Genomic DNA, 25211 nt, shown 5'->3' on the forward strand with positions numbered 1-25211 from the left:
ATGGGTAAATATTGGCATTTTGCCTTTTTGTACTCTGCATAGCTGCTGCTGTCCAGTCCTTTGAAAGGAAGTAAGATTCTGCATTGTGGCAGAAAAAATGCTCACATCAGTACAGAGCAGGAGGCAGGAGGTTTGTTTATAATGATGAAATGGCCCATAGGATTCTTTCATTTCTTTCCCAAATCCAGGTTGTTCATGCTTCAGGGTTATTTCTGGTTTTGTTTTCTGCTTGTGACAGACCTCACTGGTCTATTGTAAACACCATAGGTGATGAGCTAAGAAAATTACTGGAGCCCAAGTGCCCTTGGAGGTGATGCCAAGTTCCACTTACAGCTCTTGGTTATTATCTATTTTGGGACTGAGGAACTGCTAATGTGTTATCTATACATATGCAGCAGCAACAGTTGTAATGAATGCTTGCTCAGCATGTGGCATTTCAAAGCTCCCCGTGGAGCATTTGAGTTCAGAGTTTCTAGAGGCAAATAAGTGGTGCTGTCTGTGGGTACTGGCCAGGGGATGCAGGCAGGTCAAAGGGCTTGAGTGGGAAAACCGTGCAAAAAGGATGTTACAGGATGTTACAGTTACATATGTATGTGCTGTATGAAGATCTTCCTTATGACCCTAACTGACTGAATTATATGCCCATTTGAATCCTGAAAGTGAGAAATTTTAAACAGTTTTGCATCCAGTGATGACAGTACCATCTCAAAACCACCTTGTTGCACCGTATTTCTGCTTAGTTGTCAAAGAGCCTTGATGTGGCCAGGCATTTGAATTCCTCTAAGGTCACCTTTCTAACTGGATTTTTGCATGTTATTCTGCTTTACCTGGTCACCAGGTACCTTGGCATCTCAGCAGAGTAAGGCAAATTAAAAGTGTATCAAAGAAAGTTCTGCGACTCAATTATGGAAAACTGGTAGGATGTAAAGCCTCCTTGGCTAGTATGATTATATTTTTATATTAAATAGTTGAGGCTAACAGAAATGTATGGAATGTAGGCTTGATTATTTTTAAATTTCCTAATAATTCAGTAGCGGCCTTAAGTAGGGACAAGAATCATATAAGCACATCTAAATTTTAATTAATTAAATTAACAAATACTTCTAATACAGTAGAGGTTGTGATAATGAGATGCTTTGTCATTTATATAAACAAGACCATAGGAAACCTACTAAAATTTGTTAGGATTCATAGTCCAGATTTTAGAAAATCAGGTATGTTTTACTGAGACTTTTAATTAGACTGATGCTGTGACCCTCTTCATGAATGTGTAGGCATGTTGAACAGAGATACTATTTATTGGTGTAGCTGGGAATGGAGTTCTGAGCTCCTGGAAAGAGTCATGTAAATGTAGGAGGCAGTGAGTTCCTTACCATGGGTCACAGTCACTGTGATCCTCTTTGTGCTGCTGCCTGCTTCCCCTCCATGTGTGTACCTGGATACAGCTTTCTTTCCTCAAACTCTTGTAACCTTTGGAGTTGAACTTGGCAAGGTGCTGTCACAAATTCTCCATCCCTTTTGTTCTTCCATGTCTGTTGTGGAGGTGCTGACAGTGTAGATTGATGGAAGCATGAAAGATTGTGACACTGCTATTACTTGTAGGAGCTGGACACATGATGTGGTATTCTGCTGCTTAAGAGATGATTTCTGAAGGTTTTTCTGCACCCCAAAGTGAATGGGTTAACTCTAGATGAACTTTCTCAAAATTCTGATGATTGCAGCATATAGAAAAAACCTCAGACTTGGTTGTTGCACAGGCTGATAAAGAGGACAAATACCTTTTTCTTTGTGCAGGACCCATGAATCAGAGACTCCAGGTCAGCTGGGAAAGCCAATGGTTGTGGAGACCCAAATAGGCTGGTGAAAGAACAACAGTGTTTTGTCACTTCACCAAACTAGAAGATGTGTCACTGCCGCCTCTCCCCATGTGATAAAAATAAATGAAACAAAATGCACCACCCCGTATTAAATGAATTCACATTCTTTCTTTCTCAATTAAATGAATTGAATGTTCCTTGTAATTGATGTTATTGATTCTCTTCTAGTTCTGCTTATGATAACGTCAACAAAGTTCGAGTTGCTATAAAGAAAATCAGTCCTTTTGAGCACCAGACATACTGCCAGAGAACTCTGAGGGAGATCAAGATCCTGCTGCGCTTCAGGCATGAGAATATCATTGGGATAAATGACATTATCAGAGCTCCAACTATTGAACAGATGAAAGATGTGTATCCTTTCAAAGTGTTATTTGGCATCATTAGCAATGGTTGCCTCCTCTCTTTTGATTGTTTCTTCCCCTTCATCCTCTTCCTTCCTAAATATTAATAAAAGTTGGCTTCTATTATTGTAAATCAAAAGGGAAGTGAATAGTATTTGATCAGTTTATAGTTTTGATGTAGATGAGCACTAGTTTAATTCTTTCTTTTCCAGGAAAAGAGAATAATTTCTATCTTCCAAGGCAAAGAACTCAACATTGTAGAGAAGATTTAGTTTAGTCATATAATTCTAAAACTATATTTGCTCTTAGTAGAGCTGCTGTTACAACTGGTTGCTTTGATGAGAAAGTAAAATGGCCAGACTCTGCTATAATTGTCTCAAATTTTCTTGAATTAAGGGGAAAGAAAATTTTACTTAACTCATTCCTGTCAAAGCAAAAAAAAAAAAAAAAAAAACCAAAAACCAAAAAAGCCCTTTCTTTTAATTTTCATTGCAATCTTAATAAAAAAATAATCTGAATGAGTATATTGGCTTTTAACTTTGGTAAGAGCAGGACTGTTGTATTCAATGTAGCATAATAAATATATATAGAGTAGAGAAGAACAGCTGAATTTTTAAAGTGGGGAGATGGTAGAGAAAATTGATCAGAAATTGTGAGATTTTCTACATTCCTGCTTTTATGCAATTGCAAACAAGTATCTTGGAAACTTATTACTCATTAACCAAAAACCACCATTTGTTTCTTGGCAAGCAGGACAGGAATTAGATGAAATTAAGATTCCAATAAAAGTCAAGCTCTACTATGAAGAAATAGAGGTTTATGATGATTAATTTGAGAGGATCACATGCTGGTGCCTCTTTATTCTATAAGGGGCTGCATCATGTAACTGGACTGATTGGATTCCAAACTTCTAAAGCAAGAATCAGCTACACGATGTCATAATTATCATCAAACAGACAAATAAGGGAGAAAAGACGTTCTAGAAGTTTCCTTGGGTACTGTATGTTGATATCTGACATGACACCAAGTTCTTTTGCTGCCTTACATCTAATACCCCACAGATACATTGTGCAAGATCTTATGGAGACAGATCTTTACAAGCTCCTAAAGACTCAACACCTCAGCAACGATCACATTTGTTACTTCCTTTACCAGATTCTGAGAGGGTTAAAATATATCCACTCAGCCAATGTGCTTCACCGTGACCTCAAACCTTCCAACCTGCTGCTTAACACCACATGTGATCTCAAGGTGAGCTGAAATTTCTTACAGATTTTCCTGACGTGGTTTTCATAAACGAGCTGCTGTAACCATGAATGTGGGGTTTTTACTGGGTATTACTGTGATCTTTGTCCTGGAAAGATTGCCAAAACATTATTTGGTTTGATAAAACAATTATCAAGATTTGAGTGACTAAGAATCTGTTAGACTGCTGTAATGAGTGCATCACTGTTTCCATCTGGAGGCTGACTTGGAAACAGCCTCTTTGAAAGCTGGGTGAAAATACTGATCTGAAGCAGCATCATATTTACCTCAAAAGTAAACTCAGAACTGTGTATGTTTCAAGATTTGGTTTCTCTGTTTACGCTGCTAATGTTTTGTTGTTGGAAAAGGACTTCATATTAGTGGGCAGCTAAAACGGCATGTGAGATTCGGTGCTGATTAAATGCACGGCAATTACCTAGGGAGGGAATGTTCCTAATTTGCATTTCCAGTGATCAGCTCTGTACTCGTTAATACTACAGAAGGATGAGCTTAGAGCTGTTATGATTCTTGGAAAATGTCAGCTCAATGCTTAGTGGCATTCAGTAAAGCAAACCAAGTGTGAAGAAATAGAACAGAAATAGAGAATAAAACAGAAAACATGCCATTCTGTACCTTTCAGTTGGTTTTGAGTCTGTGATCATAGTTATTACACTTCTCCTGGTGATATGAGGGGAGCAGGATTTCAAAGTACTGCTCTCCATAACACAGAGAGCTATTTAGCCTGGGTCTCCTCTGCTGGGAGATGCTGCATGAGGAACAGAGGAATCCAGTAGAATTTGCCAACATTGATAATGATGTCAGTGGCAAAGGGACAGTGACTGGGGAGCAGCTGTGTTCACTGTCTGTACCTATGGAGAAGGCTGGCAGTGAGGAAAGGAGCAGCTGAAGTTTACTTGCAGCATTGTTAAGCCGTGGAATTTGGTATCATAGAGCACCCTAGATAGTGCAGTTTTTAAAAAACCACCAAGCAAGTTAGCAGGAAAAAACCCTCATTGAGTGCTCCCTGTGGTTTAGAGTCCCACAGTGGCCGATCCATGGAAGATGAGAGAGGCATTGGAATTTGTTTGTCTTTTCACTGTATATATAAATATAATGAATATATTTCATGTATTTGCTGCTGGCCACTGATGGAGTGGAATTGTTGAGTTTACAGTGCTTGATCCCAGGTGGTACCACTGTGTTTGTTGAATACTGTCTTGCTCCTAAGTACCCTTTGATTTTTAGTGTAGCTCTAACTTTCTCAATAAATAAACCACAAAATAAAAATGCCCTCTTCAAAGTGTGAGCCAGTTGTGGGCTGTACAGGTTTGTCACAATTCCAGGAGTGTCACATAATGCTTTGCTGTTTGTATGCTGGTCTGTTCTAAAGACTGGCTCCATGCTCAATTCTGTCTATACAGTGAAAACTCACAATTAATAAACGACCAAGAATTGTTACCTACTGTGGCAGGCATGAAAAGACAGTGATGAGAGAGGGATTGTTTTGAAGGAAAGCTGCACGTTAGTGTTTGTTTCATGATTTTACCAGTTACTCAGAAGATGCAACTGTTTGAACCACCATCTGATCAGTAGCAATTAAACTTAATTTCTCTGTTTCCTTTTTACAAACACACAGAGGCACAGGCTATTTAACAATACAACTGCAGATATTTCATTATATTAGTGGTACTGTTGGTGTCATTTCATTTGCTTAGTAAATGGTTGCATGTACATGATCCTCCTAAATCTTCCCATCTGCTTGATAGCTTCATCCAATTTTAAGCCATCTCTGTTTAAAAAACCCTGATACAGATAGCAAGAACATTGTCTTCAAGAAGTGGAAGCTAAATATATAGATAGGATGCTGGTTTTATTTTTTTTTTAATTTATTTAGCAGGGAAGTGATTTCTTCTGTCTCAGTAGCATCTGTTCTGTCTCTCCAAGGCATGAAGTACTGACTGACATACCTGGGTCTTTCATTATGTAGTTTTTTTAATTCTCTGCTATGACTTAGTGAAAATGCCAAGAAAATTTGCCTGTTATTATATTGATCTCAGATTATTTATTTTTGTTATTGTTTTCGTTCACGTGGAGAAGCCTAAAAAGCAGCTCCTGGTGCTTTGCCTGCTATGCATCATCATTTGTACGGGCACAGTGGCCCCACAGCCCCTCCAGCAGGGCAGCTGCTCTCGGGGTGTCCCTTGGGCAGGGTGAGAAGGGTCTGCCCTCCCCAGCTACAGCCAGGGCTGTGCCCGTCCCTCACCCGGGGCTGCAGGCAGAGCCCTGGATCTCCAGCGTCCCTTTCACTCTCTGCTATCACTCCTGTCAGCTCTGCAGCCAAAACCTCTTCCTTGCAGCTTCAACCTTGAAGTCTTTCTCACTAATGGTGTTTCTGCTTTTCTGCTTAACCTGTTTCTGCTCCAGTCAGCAGGGGCTTTTTGTCATTTTAATGAGTTCTCGTTGTCATTATTCTTCCTTTCCATCCCATGAGCATTTTTCTACTTGAGTTGAGAGATTTAGAGACATCTTCTGTAATTCAGTTCTTGCTTTTCACCGTGGACCAGAGAGTGTCTTTTTTCTTTTGTTTTAATAGTGACAAACCCTAGTGCTTTGCTTTTGTGTAGTGCTGAAATTCTGCACAAGTCTCTTTGCCTGTAATCTTATCTAGCTTTTTCGAGGTTAGGAGGAAGAGATTACAACAATTTTGCCTGCTGCATAATTATTTTCTGAAGTCTCTAAGCTGTCCTCTACAGTTTCTTAGTTTCTGTCTTTAGAGGAGGCTCTTCTGATTATTTGTACTGAGTCTCTTTATGTAAGCTAATTGCACACAAGGCAGCTGCTCTGTTCCTGTAGCCTGGGAGAGCCTTGCCATGCTTTAGAAAGGTTCTTTTTGGGGTTGTTTTCTAAGGATTCGGGGAGCTGGGTTTAATTTTTTAATCTGTAGCTAAAGTAATGGCATGCAGCTTGGCTTATGGCATTCATCCTTGCCTTTTCTTCAGACCCTCTGTGTAACAGCCAGCTGCTGAGTCTTGTCTTTCAGATACAGCTTTTAGTCAGGTGAAGTAATTCTTCCCTAACTGCTCTATCAGTTATTTCACTGACAGGGTGTCCCTACAGGAACACCCTGAAATATCTGCCAGGGCAAAGTGAGGTTTCTGTGGTTTTAGTAGGATTTTCCATTAGTGACTTTATTGACTGCAGCCTATTTTCACTTCACATTTTCAATATAATCACTGTGCACAATTAAGAGTAAATATTATAAAACAAATGTAGCAGAGGAACCTCCCACTGTTTGCCACTCCTACATTTGATGCTTGGTTTTCCTTAAAGTATGTATTCTTTCATGGAAATACACTTTGTGTGGCAATCATAACCTGGTATTTTTGGGGGGCAGCAGAAGCTTGGGAATGTGTCTAATGTGCCACTCAACAACCTTGCCATTGACCTTTGGGACAGTAAGAAAGGAACAGCTGCTCTGCTCTACAGCAGTCTGTCTTCACATTTTCAATTTTCTCAATTTCTCTCTAGACACTAAATAGCTCTGAAAGCCATGGAGCCTCCTTACCAGAGCATAACTAAAACCACCTTTTTCTTTTTGCTGAACTCACTAGTCTAAATTGGTGTTTGTTTTTCTTTTCATAGTTAGATAAAACTGTTTTCCTTATAAGGGGTTGAGAAATATTTTCTTGCTTGTGTTTTGTTTTTGGAGGATTTTTTTTTCTCTTTTAGGCTTATGCTTCCTTCAACAGCCCATAATCTCTCCAGCCTACCATTGTCTCATGATTGGATAGGTTGTTTCATATGCAAAGATGCAGTTATAATGATAGCATTTGTAAGATAGGGTGTTGAACTTGGTTACAGATGTGTTGGTTGCTAATTAGGTTTTCTGGAAGTCTTATTGCTATTCTTTTTGTTTTCTGGTGAGTTTCTCAGAGGTTGGTGCAGTGTATCATTGCCTGTTTGGCAAAGGTGCTGTAAGCAAGCCTGTAGTGGAACATAAATTGTGAACTGTTTCTTATTTTTACTTATTCTTACTGGCCCCTGAATGGCAGTTGGATATTCTTTGTAATTGATCCAAAACATTTTTCTTCACCATTGTGTAATAACTTTTCTAAGAGCATAGGTTGCCATCTCTGCATTTGTGGGTGTTTCATCATTGATTGGGGAATGGTGAATCAGTAATGTTGGAGTGTTGGAAATGTGTGTCTAATGTGCCTTTTTTTTCCTGTTTATGTCTCTAAAACCAGATTTGTGACTTTGGATTGGCTCGCGTTGCAGATCCCGATCATGATCACACAGGATTCCTGACAGAGTATGTGGCCACACGTTGGTACAGGGCTCCTGAAATCATGCTGAATTCTAAGGTAAGGGCCACAGTGAGCTGCTGGGGTGCTGCTGTTGCTGCTTATTCCCTTGTGAGTTCCAGCTGTGCTTGGAACAGCAAGCCCTTCTGTGTTTTTAGGATCAGAACGCACACACTGATCCTTGGGGAGAAGTGGGCATGGTTTCCAGTAGAGCTACTGGCTTGAAATAAATTGTGATTCCAGAATCAATTACTGGGTACTAGAACTGAGAAATCACGTGCTCGACTTCCCACACCTCCAGATCCTTGGAAGTCACGAGACTGCTTCCATCACCTGCTGTGCCACTGAGCAGGACAGGAGTGGTAGGAATGAGCATTCCGCTGCTGCCTCCGTCAAGGCTGCAAATGTTGCCTTAATGTCATCTTGACATCTTAATTTAGGTTTAGAATGTATAATGAGGGTGAATCTGATTCTGAATGAAGGCATGTGATCCTTCTTATGTGTCAGTCTTAACTGCATTCCCATAGTCTTCGTGAAATCATTCCTTTGGGTTTTATATATTTGGAATTACTGTTGTGTTCTGTGGCCGTTTTAAGGTGCATCCAATCCTTGTGTGGGTGTCCTTCAGAACTTCTGTGTTCAGTCCCACAGCCAGACACACTTGTTAGCAAAACACCTGGGTGACACCTGGAGCTGTATTTTATATTCTGGGACAGCTGTTGTTCCTATAGGATTTACAGCTTTTCCAGTTGGTGGGTTTGTTTTGGTGTGTCAGTAGCATGCCCAAGCACTTTAAGAAAATAGACGTCTGACCAATTGAGGGTGTTTTCCTCCACCTTCTTGTATTTTAAACTCACATCTTGTATTTTAAACCCTCACCAAGGCCACAGCACTGGGCTATCCACATCTACTTATCAAAAGCTTTCACAACAAATCTATTTTGTGTTTGTAAGAGGAGGTCAGGTTAAAAATTCCTGGCTTAATGTGTGATTTCTTTTATGATTCTGGTGCCTTGAGCACAAATGGTGAAAGGATGACCTCATGAGGAGCTGGTGCCCAGTGGCTGTGGGGTCAGTGGGGACAGAGCCTTCCCAGGGGAGGGGCAGTGGCAGCAGGCCAGGCACAGTGGGGCTGTCACTGCTGGGTGTCCCTGCTGTGCCTTTTCCTGTGGATGGCACGGGTTGCCCATACACGTGGATATTCCACTGTTCCATTCCTTTATACCCCAGTGACTGCTGTGCTCTCCTCCCAGCTTCTTCACCTCTTCCTGCCTGTCGTGTTGTACAGAGCAGCCAACCAGCAGCCATTGATTTGGCCTTTCCCCCTTTGCCAAAGGCCTGGTCCTGGAGTGCTGCTTAGAGCCCTCAGGGACAGCTGCTTCCACACGTGTTCAGCACTCTCTCAGGGGCTGTGCAATTCAGAATACCTGGTTTCCAAAATGTTTTAGTTGAAATTGGTTATAAAATTGGGGAATCTCAACCATTTGCAGTTGGTAACAGATTTAGTTAAACTTTAAAAATCCTTTTTGAAAACTGTCTCTTGGAGACTTCAGTTCTTGCTACCCCTTCAAAGTAGTGTTTTGATATATGGTTCTTAATTATTTCATTTGTACAGAAAAACCAAACAGCAGGAGCAAGCACGACTCGTCTAAAAAAGAAAAAGATGATTTATGTGCACTTTCACAGTTTACTAAAGTAACATGTTGCTGCTCTTATACAAAAATTTGACAAAAATGTGTTTCTGCTTCACTTGCAGGGTTACACCAAGTCTATTGACATCTGGTCAGTGGGCTGCATTCTGGCAGAGATGCTCTCCAACAGACCCATCTTCCCAGGAAAACACTACCTTGACCAACTTAACCATATCCTTGGTAAGCTTTATGGAAAAGCAGCATTTCCACATCCATCTGTCTCTCTCCATCGTTTCTGCCAGCTGGGCTGGTCTTTCTCCAGTGGGTCACTGTTAGGGTGTGGATCTGCAGGCTGTCTGCTGTCCCCTCTCGTTATTTTTGCAGCAGTTGCTACAGGTAATCATTGTTTTGGGGACAACTAGAGAATACTTAGCAATTGATTTACTACATCAGCAGATATATTTTCAAAATAAAATTTAAAATATATATATTATTAGGTCCAGGTCAAATTTTTTAGAATTTCTTTTCCCACCACTTACTGGGATCTTTCTAAGAGATTACAGATCATTAGAAAACTCAGATCCATTTATTTATTTAACGAATGGTTTTTAGTAAAAGTTTCTAAAAACTACTCAGGTATTCTCTATCCTTAAAACATTTGGTCTGAAATCTCCTTCCCAGCAGTTTTAATATTGAGTTTTAGCAGATATGATACAGCTGTGTTAATGTGATTTTCAGAGAATGCACTATTGTTTGAATTCATATTTTTTAGGTATACTTGGATCCCCTTCCCAAGAAGATTTGAATTGTATAATAAATTTAAAGGCCAGAAACTACTTGCTTTCTCTACCACACAAAAATAAGGTACCATGGAACAGGCTGTTTCCAAATGCTGACCCCAAAGGTATTTTATACTCTATTACATTGTATCAAAGTAATGGCAGGATGGGAGTTTCTATAACCTAAGAATTTATCTTTATATTGGAAATAGAACATGCAGGTGCCTTAAAATAGCACTGTAAATCTAATATCGAATCATAAACCAGCACCAAGCCCTCACACTAGTTTATCTTTTTAATGCAATTCTAGTAACTCTAAGATTACCTGTTGTGGAGTTTGGTCTTTAACTGACATGTGAAATCCAAACTCTTGTCACTGTCCTTGGAAGCACAGTACATTATTCAAGTGCTGATCATCAGCACTGGATTTTGACACTGGCATCAAACAAGTCTTGAACTCTGTTTCTAACATCAGGTAGGAGGCAGCTGCCTGCTGCTGCCCTGGGTAGAGTTTTGCAGACTGTGCATCAGCTGTAGGTTAAACAGGGTCTCGTCAGTGGGTGGGATCCTTAGGTATCATGAAAGCTTAAAATGTAAGGGTTAAAAAATTCAGTTAAGATGTGTGGAGCAAAAGTTATAAAAGCAAGCAATATAATAATTGTTAACCTTTTTTGACAAGGCTTTAGTGAAGGGTAAATATGGTTTTTTTTTTTTGCTAGAAAGCTATCAATTTACCTTTTATACTCAACTTTGTACAGTTTAAGGGTGGTTGTGTTCACAGTTCAGTGCACTTTTACCTGCTGTAGCACAATTCGTAAGTCACTTCTTTTTTAACTGATATGATAATTTAGTCTTAGTGGAGATGATCAGGTACTGAATTACCTTGTAAAAGCTGATTTCTGCAGATGGAACTGTATGGAGCTGATTATCCCTGTCATTGAGGAAAGCAGCAGCGATTTATTCTGCTTTTATAACAGTGCTCAGCAATGTGAGAATCCTCCCTGTGGGCTTTGACAGCTCAGATGGCAGCAGTGCTGGTACCTCAGCTAAGGTGGAATGTGCCGTTTGGTGCAGCCCCTTGGCAGTGACACCCCAAGGGCAGCTGTGCCAGGGCAGCTGTGCCAGGGCACTTCCAGGAGCTGGCTGTCACTCGGGGCAGGGACAGCGCTGTGCTGGCCTAGGGCTGAGCGCGGGAGCTGCCGGAGCCGAGGGAACCACAGCAAAGCAGTGCAGGTTCCAGTGCAGGTCTGAGGCTTTTGGAGCTGCCCTCGAGTGCAGGTGGGTCTCTTGTGCAGTGCTGGGTGCTGCAGAGACCCAGAGGAGCTCACTGCAGTGGCAGGGTGATGGTGACAGTGCATCCTCCCTTCCCAGGCTGCGCCATGACCTGAGGTCGCAGGTGTGCTCCTCATCCTGGTGCAAAGCTGCAACTGCTGCACTGCATCAAGAAGCCTCTGTTAAAATTCTGGTTCATAAATGATGTGGTGAGGAAAAGAAATGTGATGGAACTTAGGATACTGCAGATATCTTAGGCCTTCTTGCTCCTATAATCAATTTTTTCTCTTCTTGGAAAAGGGAAATGTGTTACAGGCACAGTAGCTGACCAGCTGCAGTAGCACTGATTTGTGATGTCTGTCCAGACTTTCACCAGACCTCACTCTGTCTTACTGGATCTTCAGGTTCTTTATAGATTCTTTGCGAGTTCTATTCAACAGATTTTGCTGAAACTCATGAATATAAATGTATTTGTATCTTCTCTGGAGAGTATCTTCTGTGCTGCTGGTTGTGCCAGAATATTTCACTGTGATGATCTAGAACTCCTAATGACTTCTGGATGATATTTTCTTCTGTAAACAGCCAAGTTCTCTTTTCAGAATAAGAACTTATTCATAATTATTTATTTCAGAAAAGCTCCATCTTAGTTTGGATTTTGGCACAAAAATCCAAAGTATTTTTCTGAGAGAAGAAAAAGTCTCTATCTAATTTCTGTTGTAGTTCAAGCCAGATTGTACTGTGGGATTCAGTGTGTTTCTTGCCTTGCCATCCATTGTGGGGCTGAAGGACTTGGCAGGGTAACACCTCTGCTGGAGCAGGTGGTGCCCAGGGCAGCTGTAGCCCAGGAATGCTGAGAGAGGGGCAAGCACAGCCTCTGTGCCCAGGTTCCAGCTCCCAGCTCCAGCAGGGCAGCTCCAGGGCTGCACTGCCATTAGCACAGACCCTGGGTAGGGGGTATTGTCAGGGTAAGGTCAGGGTTTGTGACACTTTTTTGGAGCTTGTATTAAATCCTTGCTCACTTTTTTTCCTCTTAGCACTTGATTTGTTGGATAAAATGTTGACCTTTAATCCTCATAAGCGGATTGAAGTGGAGCAAGCTTTAGCCCATCCATATCTGGAGCAGTATTATGATCCAAGTGATGAGGTAAAGACATTGTTAAAATGTAAACATTGATAAAGTGATCCAGCTGATTATTTTCTACTTTAGTTCAAGGGTAGTATTTCTACTGCACTAATGGAGTTGAAGAACAAATTGCATCAATTTACCAAAATTTGTATTTCTCACTTTAGTACAACACTTAGGAGATGCCACACTAAATAGATACTAAGGTGTCCTCCCTCTCCAGAAAATGGAGATTCTCAGCTCATGTGAGGCCTGGTTTTATAATGTCTGAGGTAAAGGGGGAGAATAACTGAGTTTGCCATCAGATTATGCTTTAGAAACCTGAATCAGAACTGGCTGTAGTTTATCTACAGTTCTGAGGAGATTTCTGGCTCATTTTTGTGAAGAAATAGGGGAGGAGGAAATAACCTAGTTTTCCTTAAGGGCCAGATATGTTTATTCCAATAAACAAAAATGTTTCAGATAATTTTTTCTTTGAGTAGATACTGAGTTATGAGCCTCGAATAAATATTTCAACTTGTAGTTTGGATCTGACTAGCTACTTACTGTGCTTGATGGAAAATTTGGGAAACTAATACATAAAGCACACATGGGACTAACGGGGAGTTCTGCCTTGAAGACTGCTCAGTGTTAGATATTTTTGTGAAGGACGTTTTCAGACTTTTTCCCCATCCATAAAAGGACTGCATGAAATTGAACTGCACGGTGACATTGAAGTAATTGTTTTCCTTTGTGTTATGAAGCCTGTAGCTGAAGCACCCTTCAAGTTTGATATGGAGTTGGATGACTTGCCGAAGGAAAAGCTGAAAGAATTGATTTTTGAGGAAACTGCAAGATTCCAGCCAGGATACCGATCTTAAACCGTGCATAGGTAAAGTCACAGCAACAGGGGACACTCGGGCAGGGGGGCCATTGGAGACTTTGGTGCTGCTGGTGAAATGTAGGACTTGCTTTCCCAGTACCCAGTAACTCCCTGTCCAAGGACCTGACCTCAGTCCTGTCCTGTTTTTGAGGAAAGTTTCTGTTTGCCCACAGCATTGAAGTGTCCACACAGAATCCAGGCAACTGTCCGAGGTGTTTGCCTTACTTGTAGGTTGCATTTAGGGAACAAGAATTGCATTTCAGTAGTGCTGCTTAGAATAAAGGCAATGGTAACACTTTGAAATGCAACTTTTATTTAAAAAAAACGTTTTAGGGGGCAGTGTTCTTCATATTTTACAGATACATAATTTTGTCATATGGCTTCAAATGCTTTTAAAAAAAATCCTCCTAAATGTAATGTACAAAGGAGAAATCTCTTAAATTATTTTAAAGGAAAAAACCCACACATAACAAAACTTCAGCAGGAATTATCTTTAATTTTAAGTAGCTCCCAAATAGTGTGAGTAAATAAGAATAGGTATTTAAATATTAATAAATTAATTATGGTTAATCTTCCTAGTATTTTGAAGGTCTGAAAGTTTAAGATTAAATGTACTGATGTTCACTGACTGCCTTTTTTTTTAAAATCAGTGAACTTAAGTGGTCTTCCTGTACCACAAGGCTTGCAAGTCTCAGGAGTTCCATAACAAACTGCTCAAACACTGACTTGATTGGAGTACCTGTGAAACTTCTGTGATACTGAGAGGGGAAAGTATCAAAGTTTTATGAGTGGAAAGGAAAAACAAGCCAAAGGCAACAGGCTGCCCTGGCTTTCCTGGTTTGTGCTCTCTGTGCTTTCCTCCCTCAGAGCAGCATTCTGCAATCACTGCTTTGTGTGGGCAGTTCCAGCAGGAAGGTGAAGTTTTGAGCCAGGGCACTTCCTTGCTGCCAGAAATCCACGGCTCTGCTGGCAGTGTGCAGGAGCTTTGTGGCTTTGCTACAAGCAATAATTTTTCTGCACTAAAAATGTGATTTCAGTTTCTACATTGCATGTACCCCCAGGTTTTCATTTAATGATGAATAGGAAAGAAAAAGAAAAGAAAGTGGGGGAAGCTTGTAAAAGTATAGTTTTTACTTTAGTAGGGTAACAGCTGTTGCCACTGGCTTGAATATTTAGATGTATAGAAGCTCACAAATGAACAAATTTCAATTTTTACAAGTACTGCATTTTGTTTATTGAAGCCTGCTAGGTGATATTGTAACTGTTGTAATAATTGAAAGGTAGGGAAATCTGAGGTTCACACACCTGTTCTGTTAGTTGGCATTGTTAATAGAGCAGACCTGGGACACTGTAACTGACTGGTGTTCGTGTTCCACCCCTGTTTTCTGTGTGAGAGCACAGCTGTGCATGTGCACATGGTGGAAGAAAGTTACAGAAATCTTTAGGAACAAGACGAAGCCTGTTCCTAATAGGGTGTAGTCTCAAGGAAGGACAGTGAGTGGTTACTGATGTGGTAAATCATAGTTTGTGATCTCTTGCTTGCCTCATTGCTCAGACCATACTTACCTAGGTTGTATTAGGGATTAAGGGATAAAAGGATTAGGGATAAAGATATCAGTGATCTGTTGCTAGCAGAAGTTTCTGGTTTGATAAAAATGTTACCTTCAGATGCTACTATGCAGAGTTGATTTGGCCAGCACAATACTGAAATTGAAATATTGTACTTAGCTGGATGAGGATATGCTGGTCATTTGTCCGAGTCATTTGTGGTTAGGATTGCCAGCTCTATGCCACAGCACAACAGTTTAAACACAGCTGCTCGACATCCTAGTGAGGGCCAGTCCCCAGGAGTTGGCTTCAAATGCACAGTAACAGGGTCCTGCTGTGCATTCCTGTTCTCCTGCACACCCCCTGTGCTTGATCAGCCAGTTCTTCTCACTGGGCTGTTTCTCAAGATTCAAAGTGTCCCCTGAGCTGTGGGTTTTGGAATTGAGAAGCAATATAAAAATAACAGGTTTTTGGTTCAGACAAACAATGTACTTCATTGATTAGTTATGTTTAATCTCCCTAATCTTTTGAAGAACTAATAGTTTAAAAATGGAATGCCCTGAGATCCACTGTCTCTGAATTCTTTTTTAACATGTGTAAGTCCTGCTGGCTCTGGCTGATGGTAAACACAGTGTGCACAGAGCACAGAAATAGGAAAGGGCTTGTTTTAAAAGGTGATGTTAAACTTCCTTCACTGAAATATGTCTCTGCTCTCTTGTAGGACAAGGACTTAAAGGACTGGGCATGCTCAAATGTTGCTGTTCCTCTTCCCAGTTCTTTATTGTTGGTCATGTCTTGTGGCCTCTCTCAGCTTATCCACTAACTCCTTTGAGCCATTCAGGAGGGCGGTTCCTGGTAGTTTTGGCTTTTCATGCTTTCAATGAATCTTTTAAGCCTGAAGAATTGTAATTGACACTCCTATGCGTAATGCCCATTGTTGACCTGTTGCAGTACTGTACTGTACGTGCACCTACTGCTGCCCGTGTTTTAACTGCTTGCTTTCTGGTTTGAAAGATGCAGTGGTTCCTTTCACTCCTGGATCAATGTCCAAGAAGATAATTCATTAACCTGTAAGACGTTTACACCATGAACTGTTTTTCTGACTTTACTGAAGTCGCTGGCATTTTTTTTTAGAAAAGCTACTATTCAGGGCACTTTAAGTCAGTGACATCCCAGATTTTTTTTGCACGTCCTTTTTAAATAGAAATGGTTGGTTAGCATCTGGCAGAGTGTACCGTTATGCTATGGATTGCAGCATAAGTTGTGTTCATGTTACTCTTGCTTATGCACTTGTTTGGGTGTCCTGTGCTGTACATACAGGTATTCTATCTAGTGTAAGAGCCACATAGGAGCCCAACTTAACTGAATTCATCTAAGAAACATTTTTCCATGTATTGACAAAATTTGTACCTTTTTTTCCCTGCTTTTCCTGAGAGAGATCATTTAAAGATTACCCACGTTGGAGGCATAGTACTCCCAAAGTTCCTACCTGCAGTAGTGTTTGTACGGCCTGTGCAAAGGCAAGGTGGCAGCTGCAGCTGCTCTTTGCTCCCCGCGTGCTGGAAGGGTTAACACAGACCACGATGGCACCGTGACCCCACGGCCAGTGCTTTTCCTGGGCAAGGCAGCCGTAGCTGGTGGCAAGCAAGAAATCAGAATATGATGTTAATTAACTCAGTCTACATCCTGCATATCAATGAAATGCTTCAAATGAGGATTGATAGTTTTGACATTTGAATCTAATCACTGACATTCAGATTCTTGCAGAGAGGAACACTGCATCTTCAAATGAGAAAGTTTGATTTTACTTTTGCTCCTACAGCATGTCAGCATCTCAAGTTCATTTCTTGCAACCTACACTATGGTGATTTGTAATCAAGCCTCCATGAGCTCGTGACATGAAGTACTGTTCTGTTGTCAAGTACTATCAAACTTTTCTGATAATGCTGAGTTAGGACAACCAAACAAAGCTAGCACTAAATAACATTTAAAATTGTATACCTTTTAATGATCTTTTCAAGTATTTGTTACTGAAATTGTATAATGTGGAGTTTACTAGGTGTTATGTTCCAGTGCAGTGCCTCCTTTTCTTTCCCCACTGCTCTCTGTGGTGAGAAATTTGCCTTGTTTAAAATAATTACTGTGCCCTCGCATGACTGTTAAAGCTTTCTGTGCAAAGATGATTGTCTAAGTGCCACATGCCTATGATTGAGAAAAAAAAAATAATCTATTGTTACCTCTGAGTTGTGTTCAACTGAAATGCTATTCAACAAATAACTTAGGAAAAATAGTTCTATTTTTAGCTTTTCATATCTCTGCTGTCTTTTTCTCATTTTATTTTGGCAGCAGTGAAGAATGGATTGTATAAAGACTGCTTGCTAATATGAACAAAATGCACTTGTAATTCCTGGAAATAAATTTAAATCTTATATCTTCACATTAACATTAAGAATTAGTTTTTGGTTTCCTCTTGGGTAATGTCTGTGAATGGAAATCAGGTTCAGTTGCTACTGTAGTACGTAAGGATGCTGGCTGGTTAATAACTCCAGGCTTCCTCATACCATTTAGTCTGCTCTTCAGAGAAATCTAGAAAGCCATTAACTTAGACTCCAGTAGATAAGGGTGCTTACAAGATTCCATTTCAATTTTTTTTCCCTATAGTTTAAGTGTCAATCTGCCAAAACTAATTTTTAATAAGCAAGGGTTCATCATTAAAGGGCATTTTCTATTAGGAAGTTCCTGTGGTATATAAATCTCTGACGTGGGGAACAAATTCGGAGCATTGTCAGGACACTGCACAAGTGATCATGGAATCGTGGTATGGAACCTATGCTAAAAACATTTCTGTAGAAGAAATATGCACTTGACTGTTGATACCAGTGTAGAAATTTCTCTTGACCTTTCTACACATCTTTACCAAAATGCTTTTCTCACTCAGTTTTGAGAAGTTGAAGTAGTTCTAGAATCTCTGCTACTTGCATGATCATCATCACAACAGGAATCATTTTTGGCACGGTTGGAAAGATGACTGTTAACTGAAATTAGTTTGTAACACCTCCATTTTAATTTATTAAGGAAGAACTTCGGCAGCTTACTTCACCCTTCTCTTTCCCAATTCTTTTCTTTTAATACTGTCTTTAATTTGGGATGTTTGAGGAGTGTAGACTTACCCTTGCATCCTGTCTCTCTGAGTGAGAAGCTGAGGATTTGCTTTACCTAATGTCTGGTGCTTTTGGGCTTTCTTCCTTAGCTACTTTTGCTGACTCCAATTGGCGTCCATCAGGATCCATAACCACATTCATCAATCTTTTACTGAATTCAGTAAACATTGTTGGGTTGAATTTGTTGATGCGTCAAATGCTGAAGCATGAGGTTTTTCTTTGGTCAGATTTTAAAAATAGTTTAAAGAAGGTGCCTCTAACAACACTGTGTTAGGTCAGTTATTTCATCATTTTACATTGGGTTCTTTTCTTTATGCAGTTTTTATATTTTAGAGCGGAGAACAGCAACTCTTAATCGAAGTAGCATGCATATTTCATGGTAAAGATGCTTTGGGAATAAGGAATGTAAACAGTTCACTGTCAAAAACATTCCAACCTTACAGCTGAAGAAAAATATGCAAACACAAAATTCTCATGGATACTTTGGCAAACAAGCCTCTGACTCTGCTGTCCTGCCTGTGGCCAGACTCTTCCTCACCCCTGTGACACCAGAGCTGGGCCGCGTGCGCCGGGAGCTTCCGGGAGTGGCAGTGGGGACAGAACTCGGCAGTGGCCAAACAAAACCTGAGGAGCTGAGCAGGGCTTTCCTTGCAGAATGAGAGAAAGAAAAACCTGTTGTTGCTGCCCACTGTAATATGCTACAATATATTTATACCATGTCAAAGTTGTTTGCTGAGCAACTGTACTATAGATTTAAACTTTATTAATATATATTTGCTTATGTTAGTGTAGTTTATATAGTCCTTGGTTATTAATAAATTTATTGTGTTGTTACAGCACAGTGATATGGTATAAATATAAGTCTATACATACACACCATATACTTATGAATTTGGTCCCTTGCATAGTACTTTTATATTTGTACAGCAATGTCTTCAAGCAATCCCAGATTTTAGGGGAAATATTTTTGTAAATGCAGTGGTTTAAACAAAAAGTCCAAACAATCCTTTTACTAAGTTTTAAATACATTTGTGGTTCAAAATGGTTTAGTTAACGATTGAAATCAAGACACTAAATTAGTGAAAAGTGCACATTAGTAAAGTGAAGCTTACAGTGGTTTTTGTAGCATGTGCTGTGATCAAACCAAGTGACACATCGGCAGAAATGTAAAAGTTGGACTACATGTGTAAATCTAGAACAAACTTCTAAAGGTTGCAGCTGGTTTACTTACTATTGTTGCCTTTTCTCGTGTTGTATCAGTGTAGAGCACTCTTAAAATACTCAAACTGCTTTGTCTTTGCTTTGTACTGTTGGTGCCTTCTTAGTCATGTACCCCACAAGTCCTGCATAGCTAATTTAGTTAATGGTAAGTTTAAAATAAAAAAGCAAAGGAAGATTTTATAAAAAATAAATAAATCATTTTCTGTATGTTCTTATTCATTGTAACAATTAAACATTTATATTGTGACAGATTTGTGATTTGGTTAATCTGTATAGATCAATTGTAAGTAGCAAAGGTTTATATTTCGTCTTATTCTTTTGATGTTGTAAACGTTTGTGATTTTCTTTTTTAAATCAGGTAACTTAATGTTCTGTTTTGTTTTTGGCATCTGAATCTTGTAAAAACAAATGCAAAGAAAATCATTAAATTGTGTCCCTGTATTACCAAACCAGCATAGTTCCTTGCATATCTAGAACGACTGGGACTTTGGCCTGAGCTGGTCCATTGACTGATCCAAAACTGCCCCTCCTTGGTCTGCAGGCAAGAGCTGTACCTGCTCAATGTGTGTGTCCCCCTGTGTAACTGTACCAACTTGGAATTTAATTAGGGAAGCCATCCCAAAAAAAAAACCAAACCAAAAAAACCCACGAGCTTTCTTTATAGACAGGCAGAATGTTTTATCTTTGGTGTGAGAAAATTATGAAATCTTGACTTGCTGAGTGATGCAAATTAATGTCAGTGTTACCTGACATTAATTTGTTACAGGCTTTTCTGACATTCTTTTTATGGATATTCATATTGCGCTGTTCCCATGAAATCTTGAACATTTTTACTTGTGTAATCCTCAGAAACCAAACATTTTGATTTCAGTACAAAAAGGTTCTTCTCCGACCAGGGATTTGAAATGTGAGATTTCTGGGAGCAGTACAAGTAAGTTCATATCACTGTCATGGACTTTTCAAAGAATTGAACTCTTAAAAGGTGTAGCTGGATAATGGCAGCTAAAAACTTCTCTAATATGAAAAGGCAAAAAAATGTGACCTGAAACTAAAGAAAGCTTAACCATATCTGGAAGGTGTGTAATAGCTCTGAAACTGGCTTGTAAAAATTCATCTCTCATTCCCCTTTTTGGCTTTCACTGCAGAGTACAGATTTTTTTCCCCTCAAGAGTAATACAGAATTTCATTTTCACCATGTTTCTGTGTGTTCTTAATACTTTGGTTGGCTGTGGCTGTTCCCCTGGCAGAAGGTGTGTTCACTGTAGCATGCACTTCAGGAAGGGACTTCAAGGTACAACTGCACAGCTGATTGACTCCAGGAAGATTTTGACAAATAACTGATTTGACTTAACATTGTTGTGATCCTTGTTTCAGTGGGATTAGTTTTAAATACCACACAAATTTCCTGTGTTTGAGCAGAAGTGGCTCTAAGCTCTCCATCTGTAAGCTTCAGGTGTAGTGGGCACTCCTGAGCTGTTGGGCACATGGGTTGGGGTGGTGGTTCCAGTGAGCACCCCCAGGTGCTGGGGAGATGCTGCACTCAAATACCAGGAAGGCAAGCAGGGAGCTGCTTTTGAGGACAAACTGTGTTTATTGGAAGAGATTAGTGTAGGTCTGATGGCATCCAACTGTGTAGAACTGACCCAGGAGTCTGCAGACCAAAGATAATTCTGTGTTGTGCATGTTTCATCTTTAGTTATTCTTTCTACTAAATTGCATATATGTAACACTGAAAAGTGTAAAGAATAAAAAACACTTGAGGAATGTACAAGACTCACAAACATCATCGCATCAACGTATGCCGGGTTGGTTGGTGGTTACCTTGCTCTTCTCAGCACACAAGTCCAGGTAGCTTCAGAAGGAGTTCTAGAGCCTCAACTCTGCTTCCAAAGGCAACTTTAGTGTGTCTGCTGAACACCACGCTGGGGTCAGGGGTGGTCACATCCCTGGCAGGAAGGAGCCCTGCTCACGTGCTGTTTGTGTGAAGCCTGATCTTGGGAGTTGGATGTGAGAACTGTTCTGTAACCCCTCTGTCTTTTTCCCTGTAATTTTTAAATTACACTGACAACTTTCCTTCAAATGTTTTCTAAAACTCTGCCCTGTTTTCAGTACATCTTGCTATTGGCAATTTACTTTTCTCTGTGTTTAAACTGAGTCTAAACAAGTTCCACTTGTTACAAAAAAAATCTTTATAGGATTTGTAAGCGTTCTGATGATAAACAGCAGATTATTGATCCTGTTAAACTGTTGTACCTTGTGAATGCGGAAAACTTCCTGCAAGTTCCCTAAAGCTGCCTCTTGTTTTCCTCTCAACATGCACACACACAGAGCCCATTTTTCCTGAAGTTCCTTCTCTTTTCAGCTGATTAATTAGTGTGGTAGAGAAATGTGTGATCCTTCTAGCTTAGTACAGAGGTAGCTTGTGTTTGTATGTGAAGGCTGAAGAGACTTAAAGTCTTCCATTCCTGATTTCCCTGAAAAGAGCAAGAAATGCCTTGCTGGGGTCTCGGGTTTGCAGTGTTTCTCACCTAAAAAGACACTAATAAAAATATGTTCATGTCTCTTGCCAGTCTGTGAGTTTGTGTGCACCCAGCTGTTGGCTGCTGCCTGCAGCACTGCTCCTCTCTGTCTCCTTGCCTTGCTGCTTGCACTGGGCTGACCTTTGATCTGAGTTCCTCTTCCAGTGACACTGTTCTTCCTCAGGGGTTTCCACTTTCCATGTTGGGATCTTTCTCCAAAGTCCCTTGTGTGCTCTGGCTTGATGACTTCACTCCTTTGTTCTTACTTTTCCTTACCTTGCACGCTTGTAGATTCCTGCAGTCTCACAGCTCTGCTTTTGTTTGCTTCTTTCATTTTTTGCCTCTACAGCTGAGCTGAGGACACGGTTGTGCTTCACAGGGCTGGGCCTGGGTACAGCAGCAGACCTGGGGCCCTGGCTCAGCCGCTGGCTCTGGGGAGAAAACCGAGGTGGTGCAGGGCAGCTCCAGTCCTGGGCCAGCGCTGCGATGGCAGCAGCCAGCGGTGCAGGGATCTCCTATTCCACCTTGCGAGTTTAATTCTGACCTTGAACACACAACTTAGAAATAATGGGAGATGTTAATCTATCTGTGATGTGTGATCTATGTCTGAAAATTCAGGCTTAAAAAGAAAAATCCAAAGCTGTAAGAGAATGCCATAGAATTTTTTAAAATTTGCTTTTACTGAAAGACTTGAGATGCACCTTTTAGGAGGGTAGTTTGTTTATTTGTTTTTCTTGGTTTGTTGTTTTGTGGTTTTTTTGTAACATCCAAGACTAAATGGCTCGCTGTGAACATCTTTTTCTGCCTTAAAACTGCAAATGCAAAAATGCTGAATATTCAGAATTTTGGCTTGAGACTCACTGAACTGATACTGCAAGAGAGCTGGAAGGTTTTTTAGTTGAGCTTTTTTCTCCTAGGTCACCTTTAATTTTGATAGCTAGTACTGAAAAGGAAATTTGGACTAAAAATCCTTTCTTTGTTCCTGGAAGTATTAAAACTCAGAGATATTCCAACTTAAAGTTGAGGCACCACAGACTCAAGAGTTCAAACTTTAGACTTTCTAATGCATTCTGTGTTTTAGAAAACTTTTTGTTCATTTTTGTACACATACATACCTTTGCAGGCTTTCTGAGTAGGTTTGCACAGGTGTGGAGGGGACACAAACTTGCAGGCCAGTTTTCCCATGCAGAAATATTTCAGTGGGTGTTGTGGCTGTCACTGTAGCTCTGTGTTTTGATTCTGTTTGCCTCCATGCAGTATAAGCACAGCACGCCAGACAAAAGTGGGGATTGAAAACAAAACCATTTCTTAATCATTCTGTTGTAGCTAAATGTAATATAAATTTGGATTTGAGGATATGCTTGGTATTTTGGAGGAACTGTGTTAAGCTGTTTTTACAGCTGACTTGGTGACATTTCTGTAAGTAAAATATGCTGTTGTTCCAGCATGGCAAAGGTCTGCATAATTCATGTGCTCAACTTAATCACTGGTTTTCTTCTTGTGACAATAAATGGCATTGTACCAAAAGCAATATATCCTGTGTGTAGTTACTAGTGGAAATAATTATTACTGTGCAGCTTGTATTTTCATTGTCTTTGCAGCTGCTAGCATGGATTGTGTGCACTGACAGTCGCTCCAGGCTATTAAAGACGTCTGGGGGAAAACCAGGTCCTGGATAACACTTGTTTGCTTTCTGGAAGCTGTTGCTGTACTTTGAAGCAGAAAAGGGTTGCACCTGATACTGCATTAAGCTTATTTTCTTCTGAGTCTTGTCATCAGAATACATCTGAGTCTAGAGAGTTTCTCCAGATTTGCTCCTCCACATTGTCCCTCTTGAGAAAGGCCCAGGCTCAACACCAGCATCATTAGAGCTAATGATGATAAGAGAGCAGAAGGGCTTTTTTTCTCTGCTTGATTCTGGGATTCTGCTAAACTGTACTCAGCTTTAGAGCACAGCACTGTAAAAAGACTTGTGGAATGCTGCAACTGGCTTTGCTCACCAACTCCTTAAGACCAGATAAGACCTCACAGGCAATATGCAATGCTTGGGAACTCTCTAGTCATAAGTTTTGTTCCCTCCTGCCCCCCAGCAGCAATTCTGCACTACTGGCTCAGCAAGTAAACCAGCCCTGGATAACTCCGTCCAAAGGGAAGCTTTGGGTTTAATTTCTGGATGCTCAAAAGGGCAAGATATTAAGACAGTTTTCTCCCTATCACTTGCATTTGACTGCTAGTGTAGTACTCATTATACTAAATTGTCACTGTGCAAAAAATTTCATACTGTAGAAATAAGAGGGCTGAAGAGCTTGTTCTTCTCAACATATATTCCTTCTTGCTTTCTAAGTCTGTAGAAAAATCCTTACTTTCAGTTATAGCTAAATAGCCTTTCTGCATTCTCTTGTGCACATTTTTCTCTGCTGCTTCCTACTCTGCTTAGATGTGACTTACTTTACTGCTAATGGTGTTATAAAAACTGTAGTACTACAGGTGTCATGGTAACTTGTAAATAAAATTACTGGAAACGCACAGTCAAGTTATTTGTGGTGCTGCTCTGTACACGTGTGACACTGCCTTAGCTGCCAGTCCTCATGCACTTCCCTGGAGGATCACTTGGGGATTAGAAAGGCTGAGCCTGTGCTTTGTATGAGGAACCTTTTGCTGACCAGCCTCCACAGCAATCTGGTCCTATTAACAAGTTCCAGGCAACTCTAGCATTGACAGCAATTGTTCCTAGGCAGGAACATTGCCACATTATTTGCCAGCTGACAGCAAATCAACCCTTCTGTCAGACTGTTAGTGGAGCAATAATACCATTTAATGTAAATACCTCTAACCATTTGTATAATGAGAGAGCACAGGGTTATTTACAGTGGGAAGCTGATGAGGAAGCTGTTGCTGCGGCGTTGTGTCCTTGGAGCCTGTGGCTGTCCCCTGTCTCCCATCCAAGGAGAGAAGGGCGGAAGAGTGGAAGAGGTCTGACCTCTGTGGAGAACACCAAGTGCTGTGCTTTAGTTTAAAATCCAGATGTGTTGCTCTGCTGCGCTCTCTGCAGGTGTGGAGGCCGGCAGGGGAGCAGCAGAGGCAGCGTGGCTGGGCTGGAGCACAGGGACAGCAGGAATGCTGGGAGATGTGCTCAGGAGCAGTGCTCCCTCTCCTAGAAATCGGTCCCGAGGAGGTGGAATGAAGGCCAGGTGTGAAGCCCTTCAGAACAATTTGTCCTCATGAAAGCATGTGTCCATGTGTTGTGGAAGGCATGTCATCAGGCAGTGCAGCAGCAGGTAAAATTTAAGGGGTTTCATGTCTTTTATTTGGGGGGTGAATATGAAATA

The 25211-nt window shown here is 40.6% G+C and overlaps 1 protein-coding gene across 1 annotated transcript in view; it reads left to right on the forward strand.

The window, feature by feature from the left end:
* The window catches only part of MAPK1 (mitogen-activated protein kinase 1), a 37488-nt gene extending 14079 nt beyond the window's left edge, over positions 1-23409 (forward strand). Inside the window, exons 2-9 of the mRNA XM_059863566.1 lie at positions 2046-2228; positions 3280-3469; positions 7711-7827; positions 9523-9637; positions 10170-10301; positions 12483-12592; positions 13315-13442; positions 15703-23409. Of these exons, the coding sequence (XP_059719549.1) occupies positions 2046-2228; positions 3280-3469; positions 7711-7827; positions 9523-9637; positions 10170-10301; positions 12483-12592; positions 13315-13431 (964 nt within the window). The 3' untranslated portion in view covers positions 13432-13442; positions 15703-23409. The remainder of the gene's footprint in view (positions 1-2045; positions 2229-3279; positions 3470-7710; positions 7828-9522; positions 9638-10169; positions 10302-12482; positions 12593-13314; positions 13443-15702) is intronic.
* The last annotated feature ends 1802 nt before the right edge of the window (positions 23410-25211 follow it).

Source organism: Haemorhous mexicanus, chromosome 19 (assembly GCF_027477595.1).
Source record: "Haemorhous mexicanus isolate bHaeMex1 chromosome 19, bHaeMex1.pri, whole genome shotgun sequence".
Lineage (NCBI taxonomy): Eukaryota > Metazoa > Chordata > Aves > Passeriformes > Fringillidae > Haemorhous > Haemorhous mexicanus.